This window comes from Cervus canadensis, chromosome 22 (assembly GCF_019320065.1).
Source record: "Cervus canadensis isolate Bull #8, Minnesota chromosome 22, ASM1932006v1, whole genome shotgun sequence".
In the NCBI taxonomy this organism is placed as follows: Eukaryota; Metazoa; Chordata; class Mammalia; order Artiodactyla; family Cervidae; genus Cervus; species Cervus canadensis.
Genome location: NC_057407.1, coordinates 56662279 through 56680476, shown reverse-complemented (window position 1 = coordinate 56680476; position 18198 = coordinate 56662279). Strand labels below are relative to the sequence as shown.

General features: G+C 52.6%; 1 protein-coding gene across 3 annotated transcripts; it reads right to left on the bottom strand.

Annotated features, from left to right (window-relative positions):
• Positions 1-2740: 2740 nt before the first annotated feature.
• On the bottom strand, positions 2741-9249 carry EOMES (eomesodermin). 3 transcript variants are annotated; one of them, XM_043443138.1, is made up of 6 exons: positions 8996-9249; positions 6843-6997; positions 6081-6202; positions 5510-5668; positions 5360-5421; positions 2741-4601 (listed from the first exon to the last, which is right to left on the bottom strand). In XM_043443138.1, exons 2-6 carry the CDS (start codon positions 6991-6993, stop codon positions 3863-3865), a joined length of 1233 nt encoding a protein of 410 aa, XP_043299073.1. In that variant the 5' UTR covers positions 6994-6997; positions 8996-9249; the 3' UTR covers positions 2741-3862. The 3 variants fall into 3 exon arrangements, with proteins under 3 accessions (XP_043299073.1, XP_043299072.1, XP_043299071.1); XM_043443137.1 differs by lacking the exon at positions 8996-9249 and adding an exon at positions 7993-8979 and having other exon boundaries at positions 2741-4544; XM_043443136.1 differs by lacking the exon at positions 8996-9249 and adding an exon at positions 7993-8978.
• Positions 9250-18198: the final 8949 nt, after the last annotated feature.

Sequence of the window (18198 nt, the reverse complement as noted above, 5' to 3'; positions counted from 1 at the left end):
GCGTCCGCGGGGCGCAGGAAGGATTCGATTCCAACGAAACCGCGCGCAGGTGGACGGATTCCGTAGGTTCCAGTCTCCCGGGCTGGATCGGTGGAGTTCGCGCCTTCGAAAGCTTAGACTCGAGGAATGGGGCATTTACAGAAGGGGACTGGGTCAGGCCCACCAACGGAGTTTTGCAAATTGCCTTTAAAAGTGCGTCCCGAGGCTGCCAACATCTTCGCGAGGTGAAAAGCCAAACTCTTGGAGACCCGCAGCGCGGTGGGGGACATCGCCAGGAGAGCGGGACAGGGGAAGCATCCAAACGAGTGAAGAATGAGTGCTTTCACTTTTTATCCCCACTGGAGGTTCAATTTCGATTAAAATCAAGGGGCAAGCTGAAATGTGTTTATTTCGGAGCGTTTCCACGACTCCTGCAGAATTAAAAACAAACAAATACGGCATCGGACCCCCGCCCTGTTTGGTTCCGAAAGAAGGAAGAGCCTGAAGAGGAAATGGAAGACCGAGAGTCTGCCTTTACCCCCAGGCTGAAATTTAATCAGAGGCGCCTGAAAAGGAAGGAGGTTGGACCAAAAGCTGATCTGGAGCCTTTAAACCCCTGTGAAAGAGTGGGGAGGTGATTCCTTGCAGATGCTGAGTAGGCTCCAAGCCCCGGCCCTGGTTTACAGGTTAAGAGTTTAGCCGCTCCTTCCACTATTCCCCTATTCCTTTCTAGATTCCTCTCCCCACTCCACCACCAGGATAGCTACCCTGCGCCCCAGCACTTCTGGGCTTCAATTGCCTAGAGAAGGAATCCCGAGTCAGCGAGGAGAGAACTCGTGGGGGGCGGGGTGGGGGGCGGAGGAAGGTCCTGATCCGAGTTCTCCCCAAAGCAGCAAAGAATTCCCGCGACTACGAGTGGAATATGCCTTTTGTGGTTGTTGGCCTTCCTTTTAAAAACTCAGACAACCAAAAAGTGGCGATGTAAAGGACACGCGAAGAAAATGACAAACAATAGTATTTCCGAGTCAGAGCCGTGTCGTTTTTGCACTTCTCTCTCATTGCCGTTTGTCTACCTGGAGATTTCTGTTTGGGGCGACTACGGAAGGGAGCCAGCAGAACACCCCCCTCCCCAAGCCAGTGTCCTGCCCACCCCAGCTCCCCCAGCTCCGGCAGTCTGCGCTGGCGCAAACGCTGGGACCCCCGGCGGTGAATGTAAACAAACGGGGCGCCGAGTCCTTGATCTTTATTTAAATAGAAGCTTGTTTATCGGTGTCATTCTAGGAGGATTAATTAGATACATCTCTTCACAATTTGGCGTCTGACACTCCGTCTTAGGAATGCCTTATCACAAGGTGTTAATTGGGGCCACTCAGCCACTTACGTTTCTATTAAACACTGTGAGGGACTTTTCACAAGTACCAGGTTCCTTTTACTGTACGGTGCAAAAATATACAGGACTGGAAATAGACTGGGGCCGGTGTCTGCTCCATCCCGGAGGTGATTAGCATTTGCAGTCTTTGCAGAAGGCAGAAGAGGAGAGCACCGTTTCGAAATTCCATCGTGTCTCCCAATGCGGTCGGGTTCCTTGGCGTTGGGGGAGGGGAGAGTGCAGACGGGTTGGCGCGCGGGGCGGGGGGGTCCTCGATGTCCTCCCCCGTCTGAATTTGTCATCCGCAATAAACACATATGAGCCAAATTTCAAGGCTTTCGCTTCCAGCTCCGGTAAAATTCGGGGCGTTTTGAACAGGCATCGCCGGAGGAGCGGGTATAGAGACCCAGACCCCAAGGTCACGGGCGGCGCGGGAAGGATGAGTCGGAGCCGGGAAGGGCGCTGGGAATGCGAAACCCCGGCCGAGGCGAGGGGCGAGCTCGAGGCGGCCTTAATTGGGCGCGGAAGGGGAGGAGGGCCCGGCCGATCGCTCGCCGCCCAGCACTAATCCTCTTAGCAGCTGCATTTCCGCGGCACGCAGTTAGCAGAATGACCCTCCGGTTAAGACCTTTACCCCGAGAGGGTCGGGAGGGGGCTGGAAAGGATTGCAAACCCGGCCAGCAGCCGTCTGCCGATAAGCGCGGCAGGGCGTCTGGCAGGGGGACAAAGGGCCTCCGCCACACTCCTGGCTTTAACTCTTCCGCGGGCCCAGGACTCAGTCGGGGGATGGAGTGGCCCTTGCCCTCCCGGGGACTGAGAGCCGAGGAAACGGCGTAAACGCTAGGTGACCGACTCCGCAGCCGCGCCGCACAGGGCGCTCCCGCCGCAGAGTTAGCGCCCCGGCCCGGAGCTGCCCCCGCGTCCCCAGCGCCCGGGGCTGAGGGAAGAAGGAAGCCGCGTAGCGGGGGTGGAGGCGGCCCGCACCCGCCTGACCTCGGGGGATCCGGAACTCGCGGGGGCTCAGAGGGCCGCGAGGGGCCCCGGGGAGCCCACGTGGGGCCGGGGATGGGAGGCCCGGAAGCCGAGGACTTGGGTGCAGGCTTGCTCGGCTCCATCAAGCCTGCTGCGGGCAGTGGTGCACCGCCCCGCCCCGGCCCCAGCCCCAGCCCCCATTGTCCAGACTTCCCAGTGCGGCGAGGAAGTAACCCCATTCACCTTCAAGAAAAAAAGATAAACAAGAACATCCCCACCCCCTCGAGAGGACAGTAGAGGCTTCCGTGGGGGGAGCGGGTTGGGGGTACCGTGCTCCTGCTGGAGGGAAGTGGAGACGGCAGGCTAAGATATTCGAAACAAAGATGAAAACCCATCGTACAGATGACAGAGCTAGGCCTGTTCCCTTAACGAACCACATTTATTAAAAATGACTACGGCTGTACATAAAAATCCAAGGTCTCTAGAAAGCCTCTAGGAGCTGGGGCGTTAAGGTTTCTGTTTGCTCGGGTTACCGAGTGGGGTGGTGGGGGTGGTGGAGGAAGAGGATGACGCGGGGAGTTTTCCTTAACACCGTTTCAAGTTAGTACAGTAGCTGAATACATTCTTAACTAGCTAAGAAGTAAACAGAATATTCCCAAATGTCGCCCCCAGCTCCTGCAGCTGTGGTCCAATGATTTGCAAATTCTTTACAAAACCAAAGCACCAATTTTACATAATCTCATATACCTATGGAACTATTTATACAATATTTTCCACATTATTCTACAGTGTATCTAAGCACACACAACTGTACACTTTAAAATTCTTTTTCTTTTTTTTTTGGCGACCCCCTTGCTGTCTCCTGAGTCCTATGAGGCCCCCGGCTGACCCCCAGGGGCACACAGCAGAGGCCTAGCACATGAGGCGACTGAACTTGGGCAAACATGGCTTGTTTCAAAGCCTGGGACGATCAGTCGGGCCAAACCAGCACCTTCACAAAGCTCTTCTTGCTTCCCAGGCTTAACGTCTTCTGTCCCTAGCAGAAAGTTAACAGCAAAAATTTCCTTGTTGAAGCTTAAGGCCCACCCTTCTCTCCCAGAAGCAAAACCATCTTACCACTCTGGGCTTCTATTTGCTTACAGATTTACAGATTTAAAAGAAAAAAAAAAAAAAAACCAAAGCTTTCAACATCTTTGATAGCGCTAGGCCCTCCCTCTCCACAGCCCCAGTTGACTGAATGTCTAGTGTCTCCAATAAATAAATCCGTAACTTTGAATCACCTTCAAATTTAAAAACACTTGAAAGTCCTCTGTTAATTTCATTAAAAAAGAGAAAAAAAAAAAAGAAGTCTAGACTTGTTTCAGTTACCTGCAGCAATCAAAAAGCTTTGGCACCTTCTTTTAGAGAATTGCACAAAACAGGACACATCAGGGTGGAAGGCAAATGTCTTTTTGGCAACAACCTAGGCAAAGAAGACAACAGAAACACCACCAAGTCCATGGGCAAATGGTGAGCTCATTTTGACAAAGTTAAAATAACTCTTTAGGGAGCTGTGTAAAAAGCATAATAACCCCCCATGCCTTTTGAGGTGTCTTTACTGTATTCTTCAGCGTTAATGTCCTCACACTTTATGGAGGGAGAATTTTCATTGCTAGAGGTGCTAGGAGACAGCCGCCTTCGCTTACAAGCACTGGTGTATACCCCGGAATCGTTGGAGTCGAGAGACTTGATGGATGGGGGTGTCTCTATCCAAGAAGAGCCAATTTCTTCTTTGACTTTCTCCTTGGAGAGCTGATCTTCAGAGAACCCAGGGGGGCTTGTTCGGGAGGTCCATGGGAGTCCAGCTGCCATCTTCCTCTGATAAGAGCCTCTGCCTCCCCACCCTGCCATCGCAGGGAAGGCAGGGTCAGGGTAGTACCCCAGGGCATGGGACGTCTGGAGGGGTAAGGATTTAATGCCATACGGGAGCAAGGTGCTGGAAGAATACTCAGACTCATAGGAGCCAATGTCTATTTTGTTGGTCCCAGGCTGCTGGACAGGCGTGACAAGCCACCGCTGGGGAGGGTTGGCCACCTCTTCGCTCTGTTGGGGTGAAAGGAGGCCGTTGGTCTGTGGCACGGTTCTCTCTCCATTGTAATATCGGGCTTGAGGTAAAGTGTTGACAAAGGGCTCCGGGAAGAAGGACTGAACGCCGTACCGACCTCCAGGGACAATCTGATGGGATCTAGGAGAATCCGTGGGAGATGGAGTTAACCTGTCATTTTCGGAAGCGGTGTACATGCTACAATATAAAGAGAAACACTTAAAAAAAAAAAAAACCTAATGTTGCCCCCAGACAGCCTACATCCCAGAAATGAAGAAGGCTCTAGAGCCTGAGGCTGGTCTGATGAGAGAAGGACCAGAGGTGGGGAGGCACCAGTCCATGTTAGCTGAACTCTTGGCTCATTGGGACAAAATTTCCGATCATGAAAGAGAAAGTTTCCTCCCAGGCATGAAGGATTTAAACTATAGAAATTCCATCTTTGCAAGTCCTAGAATTTGAAGAACTGGGAACAACTCTCCCTTCCATGGTAGGGAAGGAATGCTGGCTGAGGTGGGTAGAAATGCCAAATTTAAAAGGCACTTGTGGGCCTTGCTGTTTGATGTTTTGAAAATGACATCCTCTTCGTTTAAGGGTTTTCTTATGTAAAAAAAATGAGAGGGAATAATCCCTGCTCCTGAGAGAATAAAAAAAAAACTGGGATCAAATGGGAAGGAGGCATATAAATGCAGATTATGAAAATCTCAAATCTCCACTCAAATGTTAAAAAAAATAAAAGCTTCTCATGTTTACGCCCTTAACATTTCTTTAGAAATGAACAAAATCCTTCTGTGAAAATGCCAAAGCAAGATTAGTCAAAGCCAAATATATGCAAAAATAAAAATAGGTAAAAATCCCAACTGTGGAAGCTCTTCCTAGAATATGGTCTCAAGAAAGTGTCTGATTCAATATGTCTCACTCAAAGATGACCAGGCAAGGAAAAATAAAGGTGCACTTACGAGTCGTAGTTGTCCCTGAAGCCTTTTGCAAAGGGATTGTGATCAATCTTTAGTTGAGTTATCTAGATAGGGAAAAAAGACAGTCACTGAGTGTGTTCTCTCTCACCCTGGATGGGGCTTTGGGGATGCTGGGGCCTCTGGGGCACTCACATCGGTGTTTTGATAGGCGGTCACAGCAATGAACTGCGTTTCTGAGAAAGTGAAGGTCTGTGTCTTAGAGGGCTCGTTCAAGTCCTCCACGCCATCCTCTGTGACTTCAACAATATGCAGCCGTGGCTGGTACTTGTGTAAAGACTGTAAGACTATCATCTGCAAATGGCACAGAGAACAGAGCTGCCAAATCTCAAAAGTAAAGTCGATTTTGACCAGTTCTATATTTTGGAACGGAACTTGCTTGCTCCTCAGCCCACAGCTAACTTTTTCTGTTGCCATTTTCGAAGCTTAAAACATAGCCGAGTATGTGTGTTTCATAAACACTCTTGCCTCTTGGTTTCCTAAGTCACCAAAAGATTTCAGTGTTTCTGTTCCTAATTGTTCACTCACTGTTATTGAGATCAGATAGGAAAATGACAAAAAAAAAGTAGAAATGAGAAAGGTCAAAGGGAAAAAAATACTAGAAAGTGGCAACAGGTAGCTGCAAGTATTATAAATACAGTAAAGGGTACAGAAACTCATTAGAAAAGAGATTCGCAGCCAGAAGACACCTCCTCTGTCACCCTACCTGGGTGTTGTTGTTGTTTGCGCCTTTGTTATTGGTGAGTTTTAACTTCCCAAAGGAAATCTCCTGTCTCATCCAGTGGGATCCAGTATTAGGAGACTCCGGGTGAACATACATTTTGTTGCCTAAGAGAAAATGAAACAAAACACAAAACTCAAGCATATATGGCTGTTTGCAAATGGACGGAGGGAAAAGATAATTTACTACTCATGGGCAAGGTTTAAGAGCTAGACTTACAATGCCCGTCTCTCCTTAGAGGCTTAAGAAGACCAGTGGAGACCAAGTAGTCTCTACTGATTCCCCTCCCAGGGGCCCTGTGCTTCCGGCCTTCCTTGGACAAAGCAAAAATGGAACCAACAGGCAATGCCTCTTGAAGGTCAATTTGCCGGCGTCTGAAGCTAGAAGGTCAAGATCTGATGATGGAAGGTGGTTGGATTTTTATGATAAACTCAACCTCGGGGAGGTCTTTTCTCAAGTTAAGATTAAAATGCCAGGAGCCTTGCCCCTATGAGAGTTTATGGCAATGACGTTCTCAGAGGCAGGGATGTGGCGGGGCAGGCTAGCTAGGGTCGTGGTTAACATTCTATACACTAGTCGGCAAGAGGTCTGACTTAGCAATTCTCTCCCTCAAACATTCAACACAAAGAAACTCCTGCTAACACCTCCAGGCCCCGGATGTGGAGGGAGCGATTCGAGATTTGGTTGTGCGTGGTCTGAGCGCGGGCTCCCGCCGCTCCACCCTGCCCAGGCCTCCTCTCTCCTCACCCTGCATGTTATTGTCCGCTTTTCCGCAGGTCACCCATTTGCCCCCCTGGAAGCGCCAGTGGTTGGGGTCCGCCAGCACCACTTCTACGAACACGTTGTAGTGGGCGGTGGGATTGAGTCCGTTTATGTTGAAGCTCAAAAAAGGAAACATGCGTCTGTGCAAGGGAACAGAACCAGGAGATGTAAATCGCGACGCCCGGGCACAGACCCACGTTCGAGTGCGACACTGGGAAGTCTACAAACAGAATACGGTGGAAAAAGTGGCCCTCCCCACGTACAATATTCTTGAGTTGGCAATTCGCGGGAAAATCTCTTTCCCGAAATACTTTGCCCCAAAGTTATTATTTCCCCAGTGCCCGCGCTTCTGTACCCTTCACTCAAGTTCTCAGCCTTTTCAGATGCTCATTCATTTTCTTACAGGATGTTTCTATTTAATAATCTATTTGTTTTACATATACAAGTACCAGGGAATATTAAGTTGCTCTCGTTAAAAAAGAAAAAAGAAAAAAAAAAGCTCAACTAGTAAGGCTAAAAGTCTCCCTCGGACGCCCCTCTCGCAGCATCCACCCTTCACTTTCCCCAGAATGAACCAGTGCCCGCAGTGGGATTTGGAGCCGAACTTTCTCAGGCCCGGGATCCCAGACCCGTCGGATTCCAGGGCCGACCGAACCCACTCCCCGGATCAGCCCTCGCTGCCGGCGCTCACGTCCTCGCGCTTGTCCCCCGGATGCGCCCCGTGGAGACCTTGGCGCCTAAAACTGCGGGAGCCCATCTCCAGCGCTCGGGGGAGCCACCCCTCGCGCCTTCTGGCCGGCCTGCAGGGACCCGTGTACAGCTGGGCAGGGGGATCTAGGAAATCCAGCTTTGCCGACAAGCCTCAATTTCCATTTCCGCCTCCTCCTCCTCAGTCTGGGTGAGGATGAGGAGAGCGAAGTGGGGAAGCAGCCTTAGCGCCCTGCACGAAGCGCCGGCGCGCGGACAGGAGGGACACCGGGCTGGAGACGCGGCGTCTCCACTGGTTGCGCGAGGAAATTCACTCTCCCAGCCACAAGCGGAGTGGGCGGGCCGCGGTCCCCCATTCCCGGCCACCCCAGGACCACACAGGCCTTCTTTGCCCCCGCGCCTCCGGGCCCCTCCGCGCTGCGCTCACCTGCCCTGTTTCGTAATGATCATCTCGGTTTGGTGGCGGTGGAATTTGAGCCACAGAGGCCGGTTGCACAGGTAGACGTGGGCGCGGAAGCCGGAGCCGGGAACCCCCAGACCCCCTAGTCCTCCGCAGGTACCTGCGGCTGCCGCCCCTGGGTACGGCCCGTAGAGCGGAGCCCCCTGGCCGTACTGATAGGCGCCCGGGCCGCCTCCACCGCCGCCGCCGCCCGCGCCGCCGCTCGCGCCGGCTCCCGTGCCGAACTGCGCCCTCCCGGGTGGGCACACGGCCGCGGGGAAGCCGCCGGGGGGCAGCATGGAGCCGTAGGGGTAGCGCGCCCCGTTGGGAGCCGGGTACACAGACCCGTGGGGCGCCCCGGCCGCCGCCTGGTACGGGAAGAGTGAGCAGGGCGCCGCCAGCTCCGAGCCCTGAGGCCCGGGGGACTGGAGGTAGTAGCGCTCCGAGCTCAGGCTGTCCATGGAGTAGCGCGCGCTGGCCGCGGCGGCGGCCGCAGCGGCCGCGGCGGCCGAGGGCAGCTCCTCCTCCCCGCAGGGGGAGCCCTTGCGGCCGTCCGGGGGCCCCGGCTTGGCCACGGCCGCGGCGCTGGCAAAGGCGTCCCCGGCGTCGGCGTCACTGAGCATGGCTGCGGGGGCCCCCGCGCCGGCGGCCGCGGGTTCCCCGCTCCCCGCCTCGCACGAGAGGCTGCCCGAGAACTTCTTGGGCGCTTTGTCTAAGTCCAGCCTCTGCGGCGAGGGGGCCGCTCCCGGGAGGTGGCCGGCGCTCCCGCCGCCGCCTCCTCGCGCCCCCTCCAGCGGGTAGAAGTGCGCGCCGGGCAGGTTCACAGAGCTCACCAAGAGCTGCTCCCCTAACTGCATGCTTTGCAGAGCGCAGACGGCAGCTGGCTGCTTCCTCTCCGGCCGCGACCTGATTATAAAGGCAGGATGGGGGAGCCAGCGCCCTCTTCCGAGGGGAAGGTAACTTCCCCTTCCTCCCGTGCCGGGTTACCCACCTGGCGACACGCGGGCCGCTAAGGCGCGCGCACTTGCGCGCCGCAAACCCAGAGCCCTTTCCGAAAGGAAAGCGCCCGGAGTTTGAAGGCAAGAGGCGAAAGCTGACCGGGAAGCGGTCTGCTTTTCCTTCCCGGTCCCTTCTGCCTCTCTGGACCTGTACGCTCCTGGCCCACACACACAGGAAGAGGTCTTAGATCTCTCTCCCCATCCACCACCAGAGCTAGCCTTTCTGCCCTTCTCTACTGACAGACTGTCGGTCAGGTTGACCACTTGGAAACTTGCAGGCTGTCATTGGCTGCTTTATATATGTGAGGCCAGGGAGTGGCTTCGCGGCCCCACAGCCTCGGGACCCTCTGATTGGTTGGTGGAGGTGACACTAATTCAATTAGGCATTTACTAATTGGATCAAGTTTCCTGCGACTTTATTTTCCTATCCTTTAGCCTGATTTTTTTTTTTTTTTTTTTTTCTTTTTGAGATTCTGTCCTGCTATGAGAATCAGCCCTGGTGTCCGTATTTCGCTGGAGTTTAGGGTCTCCTTAGCGGGGTCCACTCTTGGCACAGAAGTCGAGACAGTGTTCCGAGTGGGGGTGAGGGGGCGGGCGCAGGTTTTTGGAGGCAGGAGGTAGAAATGCTCTGCCTGATGGCCTGCAGGAAGGCGCCGGTCCCTGAGGGTGAGGATCTGGGGCGAGTTGGAGGGAGGCCCGAGAGAAGTCTCTTTCCTCGTCGGGGGCTGTAACTTCAGGCACACTTTCCACCCCCCCACCCCTACCCCAGGAGTACTCTCTGGCTTTCAACACGCAGGAACCACTTTTTGTTAGCCCCTACCCTTTTACCCAATGGGAAGGGTTTGCTGAGAGGAACTTTGGGCTTTGGGGATTCCGGGGACGGCGAGAGCGCACTGCTATCCTTCAGGACTGAAGCCATCAGCTTATGAATTAGAAGCCCGGGTGGGGTGGGGTATTGGGAACTACCCTCATCCCCACGCTCACGTCTGCTTTCAGGAGGCAGTCACTTTTACGCCCCACAATTGAAAATCCACTCTCAGTTTCCCTGAATCCCGGATCCCACCCCCTCCCATCTTCAGTTGGACCTGACGCCGGGAAACAAAGGTCCTCAAGCAGCCCCGCGGTTAAGATTCCCCGCGCCTCTCCTCTGCAGCGCAACACAGAAGGTGGAATAATTAGTGAAATAAGCAGTTTGATATTGAATTAAACCCTTTTGCCCCAGCTGCCTGTTTCTCCCGCTGCGTTTCTGCAGACAGCAGAGCAAGACGCTGCTGTCCTATTGCTTATCAATACAGAAGGTGTGGGGCGCGTTTCGTTGCGGATAAGAAGCCTGAATGTTTGCTGTTAATAGATAATTATAGACGCTTTTAGTCGCTTCGGGAGCGCGTTTTCCGGCTGAGAGGTCGGGACTCTGCTTCCCGAACCGAACGCGATCACACGGGAAACTCTTCTCCCGCAACTATAGGCGGTGGCAGGATTCGTTGAGCGCGCACAAGCCGGTGCAGAGCGGCTCGAAGCGTTCCAACTTCGATTCCAACCACAGCAGCGTAGACACTGGTTACCTCTGCGTTAGAGAGCGAGGCGGTCCTTAACGCACTCGGACGCTCCAGGGCGGTTACCAGTTCTCCGCGGCAGTGGAAACCCGGAGCTTGCGAAGGTTTTCAGGGTCAAGGCCCAGCCAGGGCGGGGGAGGGAGCCAGTTAAGCGAGCGGGCCGGGTCTGGGGCCCCGCGGGTCGCGGCACCGAAGCCCCCAGGTCCTAGGAACGCCGGTCTGGAGCGCGCTCAGCCCAGCGCCTCCCTCACGTCGTCCCGCTGGTTTCAAGCGGGCTCAAGGTGGCTCTCTGCTTCGATCACCACCCCGTCCACTCCCACCTCCCCGGCTTTTGTTTTCTTTTGATCCACAGAAGTCTTGGAGAATTGCAGTTTTCAAGTATTTTTGTGCTTTTTAGACTTCCAGATACTCAACGTGGAGGTTCCGTGAGGCAGGCTTGAGAGCATGAAGAGAAAGGGCAGCTTGGCAGGGGAGCCCGGGCTGGGGGATCTTGTTACCGCTCAAGGCTCTTCCACATCAGCCTTGACCTGCGCTGCAAGATGTCTGAGGGAAAAGGCAGGGGTGAGATCAAATCTCACGTGTTGCTTTTTTTTTTCTTGGAGACAGAGTGGCTCGAGTCAGGTAGCAGCTTTGCGCCCGAACTCAGCGAGACAGCGGGCCTCGGGGTCCCTTCGAATCGTTTTCCAGGCGGCCAGGGAAGCTCTGCGCGTGGCTAAGCGCCACTGCAGGCAACAGGCTTCGCTCCGACCCACTCTGGCGCAAGTAACGCGAGCCAGCTGTCCCCCGCGCCACATCAGAAAGGCTTGATTTTATTCCAGCCCCAGAGCATGCTCTTGAAAGCGCGTGGGTTCATTCGAGTGCTACTTAGTTATGAAATATACACACGGTACGTGTAATCAGGATTAGTGTTGATTCTTGGGGCAGGAAATTGCAGTTTATATCTCCCCACCTTCCCAATAGGGCTATTCTTTTGCCCAAACCTGAACACATTTTACAGGCGGAGAAACAAAGAGAAGTTCAAAGAGAACCAAAATTCCGACTCCAGGAAACCGTTCTGGGGCCCAGATTTTTGGAACATGGAAAATACACCCATCATTTATATTACATTTATAAAAATATATATTACAAATTCCTTTTGAACATAATGAAAAGCACTGTTTCAACTAAAGATGATTTTTTTTCTGACTGCATAGAGATAAAGGAATCTCATTTACTGTTTTTTCTGTATTAATTAATGACTACTATTATTATTACATATGGAATATATTAGTCTACATGCCTGGAAAGTTATAGATGAGCAAATCTGTGGTTGATTTCCTACATGAAATAGGCTTTCCTTCTGCTGGCTCAGTTTTACTGATAACCAGGGAAAGAGGTATAAAAGTTATTTTCACGCGTCCCAGTCGCACCTTAAAATGTAAAGCTCTCTTTGCCAGAAACAGGAACAGAAAAGAAAGCTAAAGCAGCGGCTTCAGGGAACAAGTCAGGCAGCACCCTCCTTAGACCGAGTGGGCAAATAAGACAGCCTTCTAGCCTGCTTGCTGTTTGATTTCAATGACACCCCAAGCTTCATGAAATCCAAATGAGACATTTATTGAAAGGTGCCTGGTTTTATGTGACTCAACTGACAGTGTAGGGAATGCATTGAACAAAAACATCAACACTAGGGAGGAAGCGTGGAGAGCCTGTGGAACCCGGGACCCAAGTGCTGGCTGGATTAACTCAAATCTTGCACCTTTCAGCCTGAGGTGCAAGGAGCAGGACCCTCTGAAAGCTACAAGGAAGCCAAGGTTAAGCCAGTGAGTGTGCCTATTAAAGATCGTATGCTGTGTTGTCTTGAGCAATAATACCAGCTTCCTGCTACCATCTCAAATTGATAACACAAAGTTATTGCCAACCTGACCAGGGTACCTCTTCCTCCCTTTCTCCCACTTAAAGGTAACCAGTCTCAGTGCATTCACCTTTTAAAGGCAAAACTGATAAGTATTTGGCTGTAACATGACTATTACATGTCACCAGATACATACCCAGATACATACACACACATATGAATAAATTACAAGGGTGAGTTATAGATGAGTGCAGTGAGATATAGTTTACCCCCACACACACAACCAAGGGGGCCCATATAAATGTCCCAATAAATTCTATTATTTTCACCCCCACTAAAAATGTGTTATCAAAACACTGTCCGTGTTATTCAAACACTTTGTAAATTCTGAGCAGACTTGCTGCCGGTTCTCCTTTTAACCCTAGGAAAACATTCCAACGTTAACCGGTCACCGGTGCTTCGCCTTGACTCTGGGCAAACGTCAATGGGTTTTTTGTGGTGAGTTGGTCCTTTTACTATTTATCTATGGCCTTTTCTTTGTTGATGTTGCATTTTATTTCGCCATCTCAGGTTCACTCTTTGGCCCTTTGTTCTCTGATGGCCAGATCCCCACCTCCACTGGGCTTTCCCAGGGGGGAGGGGGCTTCCATCACGGGAAGGCTGTTCATGTTTAGATTTTTTGGTTTTTTTAAAGAGAAGTCCCATAAGATAACACATTTTGGCAAGGACAAATAGTGTTGATTTTGCTGAGAACAGCAAGATACTCCCACCAACACAGTTTCGCTTACTATAAGAATTTGATTCGCTGTCCCCCTGAAATAGACTGATCGCTTTCTTTAAAAGAAATCCACAAAGGTGTCCACAAAGGTGTGAGGAAGAGGGTTACATTAAACCCACTGTACTTTTCAAACAAAACCGACCAAAATTTAAATTATTTTCTTTAAACTACTTTCTTTAGCTATTAATCCATGTATTTTGATTGCTAAGGGCAAGTGTAGTTCACTGCTAACATACAAGGAGATGGGGAAACAGGGGATGAAAGTTAAGAAACATACCAAAAGTTGCTTATTTCAAAAAATAAGTGATCTTAAACAGTGGATCAAGAATCTTCTTTATGAAACTTTTTTTTTTTAACTGCAAGTGAACTCTGGACTTAACTGCTATTCAATCATCACCACCATCATATTTATGGAAGTACATAGATTCATGTAAGTAACAAGAAAGGCAAGGCAACATGAGGCAAAATAAAGTGGAATGCTCTCAAAAATAAAGTATGGGAATGCTTGGCTAATCACTGCTACATTAAAATATGAGTTATACAGGGCTCCCCCTGTCTTGCTTACTTCTGCACCTTGAAAGGCCTGACTCTTAGTAGGTGCTCATCTCTTGATTGAAAGGAAGGGGTTACTGAATCTGTAAGACTAGAACAGACAAAATAGCCCAAGGACAGTGTCTGGTCTCAGACTTCATAGCCAAGAAGATGACAGTGAAAGGTTTTTTCCTAAAAGAAAAAGAAAACACAGATCTTCCTAAATTAATGGCATTTTCATCTTTTTAGGGCTGTTTCTAGATTTTTAAAGATGTTTTACATCTTTTTTTAGACCCTTCCTAATCCAGAGTTCTTCCATTATTGCAAAGCTTCCCCTGTGCATGTTAATATGGACATTCTTTCCACAGAAAAACAGAAAAGTGAATGTCAGAATTGCAGGGCATCTGTTAATGGGAACAACCACCATGCAGTCACTGAAAATATGACCCTGAACAGGACTCACTCACAGAGCACCAACAGGGACGCAGAACCGATGGAATTTAACGTTCCAACAGAAGGCGCCTCTAGGAGGCAGGTGTGGCAGGATGTCTCCACAACAGGTGGGCAGAGTGGAATCCTGTTGACCAGGGCTTCCCGGTGACGGGCAGCTGGAATGTCCCCTCCAGGCCGGACTTGAGAAAGGGGATGAGGGGAAGTCTGGGCTGGAGAGTTCCCGCCACAAGTATAAAGCCCTTAAGATAACCAAGGAAGGAGAGTGAGAGGGAAGGAGGAGGGAAAGTGGACCGGAAGGAGAAAACCAAAAGAGCTGTCCTTAAACCTGTCTTTTCAGATCCCTAAGAGAAAAGCAGAGCGCTGTATGCAGAATCTTCTGGGTTTGTGACTCCACCTTTCACTAGCTTGTTGGTTCTGGGCAAACTCCTTAAAGTCTCTGTCCTCAGTTCCCACGTGTGATGACTACAGACAGAAAGGAAAGCGTTAGCACAGCACCCGGCACACAGGAAAACTGCCCATCACACGTAGGCTAAGCTCAGTTTTTGCCCTGGACACTAAAGATTCAGGACCACTAATCTTTCTCCTCCAGAGATTCCCAGTCTGATGAGGGAGCAGGCCGGCATCAAACCCTTCCGGAAGGACACTGTGAACCAGAAGTAGGAAGCATGGGTGGCTCAGTCAGAGCCTGGGAGGAGAGGGCCCAGTCTTCCCATCCGCTCCTCCCCGGTTCCCCAGAAGCCGGGGCGGCCCAGCGCTGTCCGGGAGCCCGGCCTGGAAGGCGCACTTCAAAAGGAGGCAGCGGGCGCCTAGCCCCCGAGCGCCTTCCGCCCCCCTCCCCCTGGGGTCCCCATTAGCATCTGTTTTTCCCAGGCCTCCCGCCCGCCTGCCCCCCGCCGGGATTTTGCCTTTCTGGAGGATTAGAAAATATTTAGCTCAGGTTTTGTACTCCACCTACTCGGTTAAACGCCCGACGAGGAAGGAGTTAATAATAGTCGGAAGCCTCCCAGCGGGGCACTCTGAACTGGAAGTCCTGAAAAAGACGCCATCTGCGGCCTCAAGTTGAGAGGACAATATCAACCCAGGAGGGCGGCCTGGAAGAGGTTCTCAAGCCCGGGTCGACCTGGGCTGCTTAACCGCCCCGCAGGTTCAGGGGGCCCATGGAAGCGCTTCCCGCTACAGATTCTGGGGGTCCACAGGAAAGGAGTCTCTAAGGGGAGCAAAGAGGAGCTGGGATCTTTTCTCCACCCAGTTGGGGTTCGACTTTTCCAGAATAAAGTTGATCCTCGATTCCATAGCCAAAGGAGGAAAACAATGGAAGAAGCAGCGGCCAGACTCTCTGTTTTTAAACTCAGCACCCTAAAATACTATCATCCCATTGTACAGAAGAGTAAAGTGAGGCTTGGAGAGGTGAAGGCTGTTGACTAAAGGCACACGGCTAAAAACAGTAGCCTGGGAACTGGGATCCAGAAGGTCTGGGCTGCGGGGCTCCCGTGGAGGGGTGTAAGTACCGTGCGAATGGGGGTGGGGTGCCCCTTGTTTTCTTTGAGCGGGGAGGCTGAGGTGCCCACTAGGATGGAGACCCCGTGTGGCTTCGGAGGAAGCGACTGGCCGGCGTTCGATGCCCATCTGTGGCCGCTGGAGCTTGCCAATGAATCTCTTTTTAACTCCAGCCTAAATCCCAATCCTGGGTTCGAGGTGGTCCTTCTTGCTTGGGGTGACCATAGCAGGGGTGCGTTGCTCTCTGCAAGCAAGGGCTGGGCCAAACCCTGGGCACACAGTACCCCCATGTAAACCCCCACTACCATCGCACAGACTTAGGTACTTCATCATTCCCATTTTACAGGTAAGAAAATCGAGGCCGGGAGAGAGAAAGTAAGCTCGCCCCTGGGCGTGCAACTTGAGTAGCAGGTCCGGGCAACCCCGGGAGCTGGGGAGACGGCGCTCTTTCCCTGAAACTCTGAAACCTTGAATAGAAGACTGGGATCTCCCGGCTTCGAGTGGCAATGTGCACGGGGAAGGGGGGGAGGCGCGCGCGGAAGCAAGGCCAAGTCTTGACGCCCTGCCCTCCCAGTCTCCTCTTCTCTTGGCATCTCTAGCTGCGCCGGCCGCGGGTTCCACGCGGGTCAGGGCTGGGATCCAGGGGTCGTCGGGGCCCTTCTCGCCTCCCCCGCAGACGCTCAAAGACCCTGAATAGCGCGCGAGGTGGGGAAGCTAGGCTGCCGAGTGGGTCAGGCCCTTCGCTGCGAGCGGGGCTTCTGCAGCCGCCGGAACCCCGCCATCCACGGCTCGGGGACGCGCGGCGCCCCCGGAGCGACCACCTCCGCCGGCGGGGAGTCTCCCAGGGCTCCGCGCGCGGCCAACGCCCGCATCACCGAGCACCGGCGCCCCAACCCGGGCCCCCGCAGGCGGCCTGAGCAAAAAATGCCGATTCCAGAAAGGAGCCGGAACCCAGGCCAGGGCCAGGAGTGTGGATTCCGGGTTTTTGCCCCACGGCCAGCTTCGAACTCCAAAGGCACGCCGGGTTGCCCTCGGGCCGTGGACCGCCTCAGTTCCCCTTGGCACCCTTGTCTATAATGAAAAGATCTTGGGGGCGGGGGGTCCCACGTACTCCCACCTGTCCTCCTTTGCCTTTTCACTCCACGAAGCTTTCTCCCTGTGTGTTAGGGCAGCCTCGAAGACAGAGGCTGAACTGAACTTCTTTGACTCCACCAACCAGAGGTAAATGCGTTTGTGTATAATATAATGTAGTGTGTATAATAAAACATAGTATCTTTCACAATAGAATATGTTATGCACAACACCCTACAGGATGTAATATCAAATCAATGTAAATTTTAAAACAGACCTGCAGAAGGTTTAAAGAAACTCAAAAAGCCGCTCTATTGCAACGTCTGGCGCCTCGGCCTGATGGCAACTGTGATTAATTTCTTGTGTGTTTTTCCGGGACTTGGTGTATGTTTGCATCAGCCAATAATAATGTCTACCTGAATTTCCTTTGGTCTGCCCCCAACCCATCCTCAAGCTTTTATAAATGCTATTCAACACTGCTTTTTTTCACTTAAAGTACATCTTTAACTTTGTTCCTGGAGAAGGGATTTTGCTAGTTAGGCACACCCGTTGAGGCACGATTGGCCGGAAAAGCTCAGGTAAATGCCACCGGCGCTGGGACGGAGAGGGTCCCCGGGCAGCCGCGGTCCCCGGGGCGGTCGCCGGGTCTGCGCCCCCGGAAGCGCGCTGCGGGAGGAAAGGTTTGCGCAGCGGGAGGAGCGGCGCCCCCTCGCTCCACGTGCGCTGAGCTCCGCCCAGGCCTCCTCGCTGTGGGTGTTTTCCTTTCTTTGAGATCCTCCCATTGTTTGTCACCCGAGACCCCAGAAGCAGGTAAACAATCTCCGGACCCTGTGTTCCGGGGGCTCCCGGGAGGGTGAGCGATCTGTTAGACGGCGCCGGTCCTGATCAAAGCGGAGGAGCTGGAGGGGACAGTCAGCTGCGTTAACATCCCGCTCGGCTTGGCTGCGGGGGGAGGATGAGATCGGGCAGATGCAGGCCTGAAATGCGTTTTATTTAAGGCTCAAGGAGTGACCTGAGCCGAATCACGCCCTAAATTCCCTTTAGACTCAATGGCGACTCTCGAGGAGGCGAAAGCCCCCCGCGCTTCTCCTTAGAGGTCTCCTGTGAGGCGATCCTCATAGCAGGGGCGGGAGGCTGGGTGTGGCACTGGTCCAGCTTGACAAGCATAAACTTCTGGTGGAAGGTGGAAGATACAGACAGTATCGGGTCAGCAGTTAAGAGAGTAGCACAGAGGTTCCCAACCTTGGCAGAACCACCTGGGGAGTTCTTAAAAACTCCCGTACTAGGTGGCACCTCGGAACAAGGAAATCAGAATTTCTGAGCGGGAGACCCAGGCATCAGTATTAACCGAAAGATCTCCAGCTGATTCCTATAGGCAGCAAAGATGGAGAACTTCCTGGGCTTAGGGATTTGGGGGGTGGGGGTGGAGACTTTCTGGAGACCTGGTGTTTGAGCTCAGTGCCTGTCAGTACTCTGGCGGGG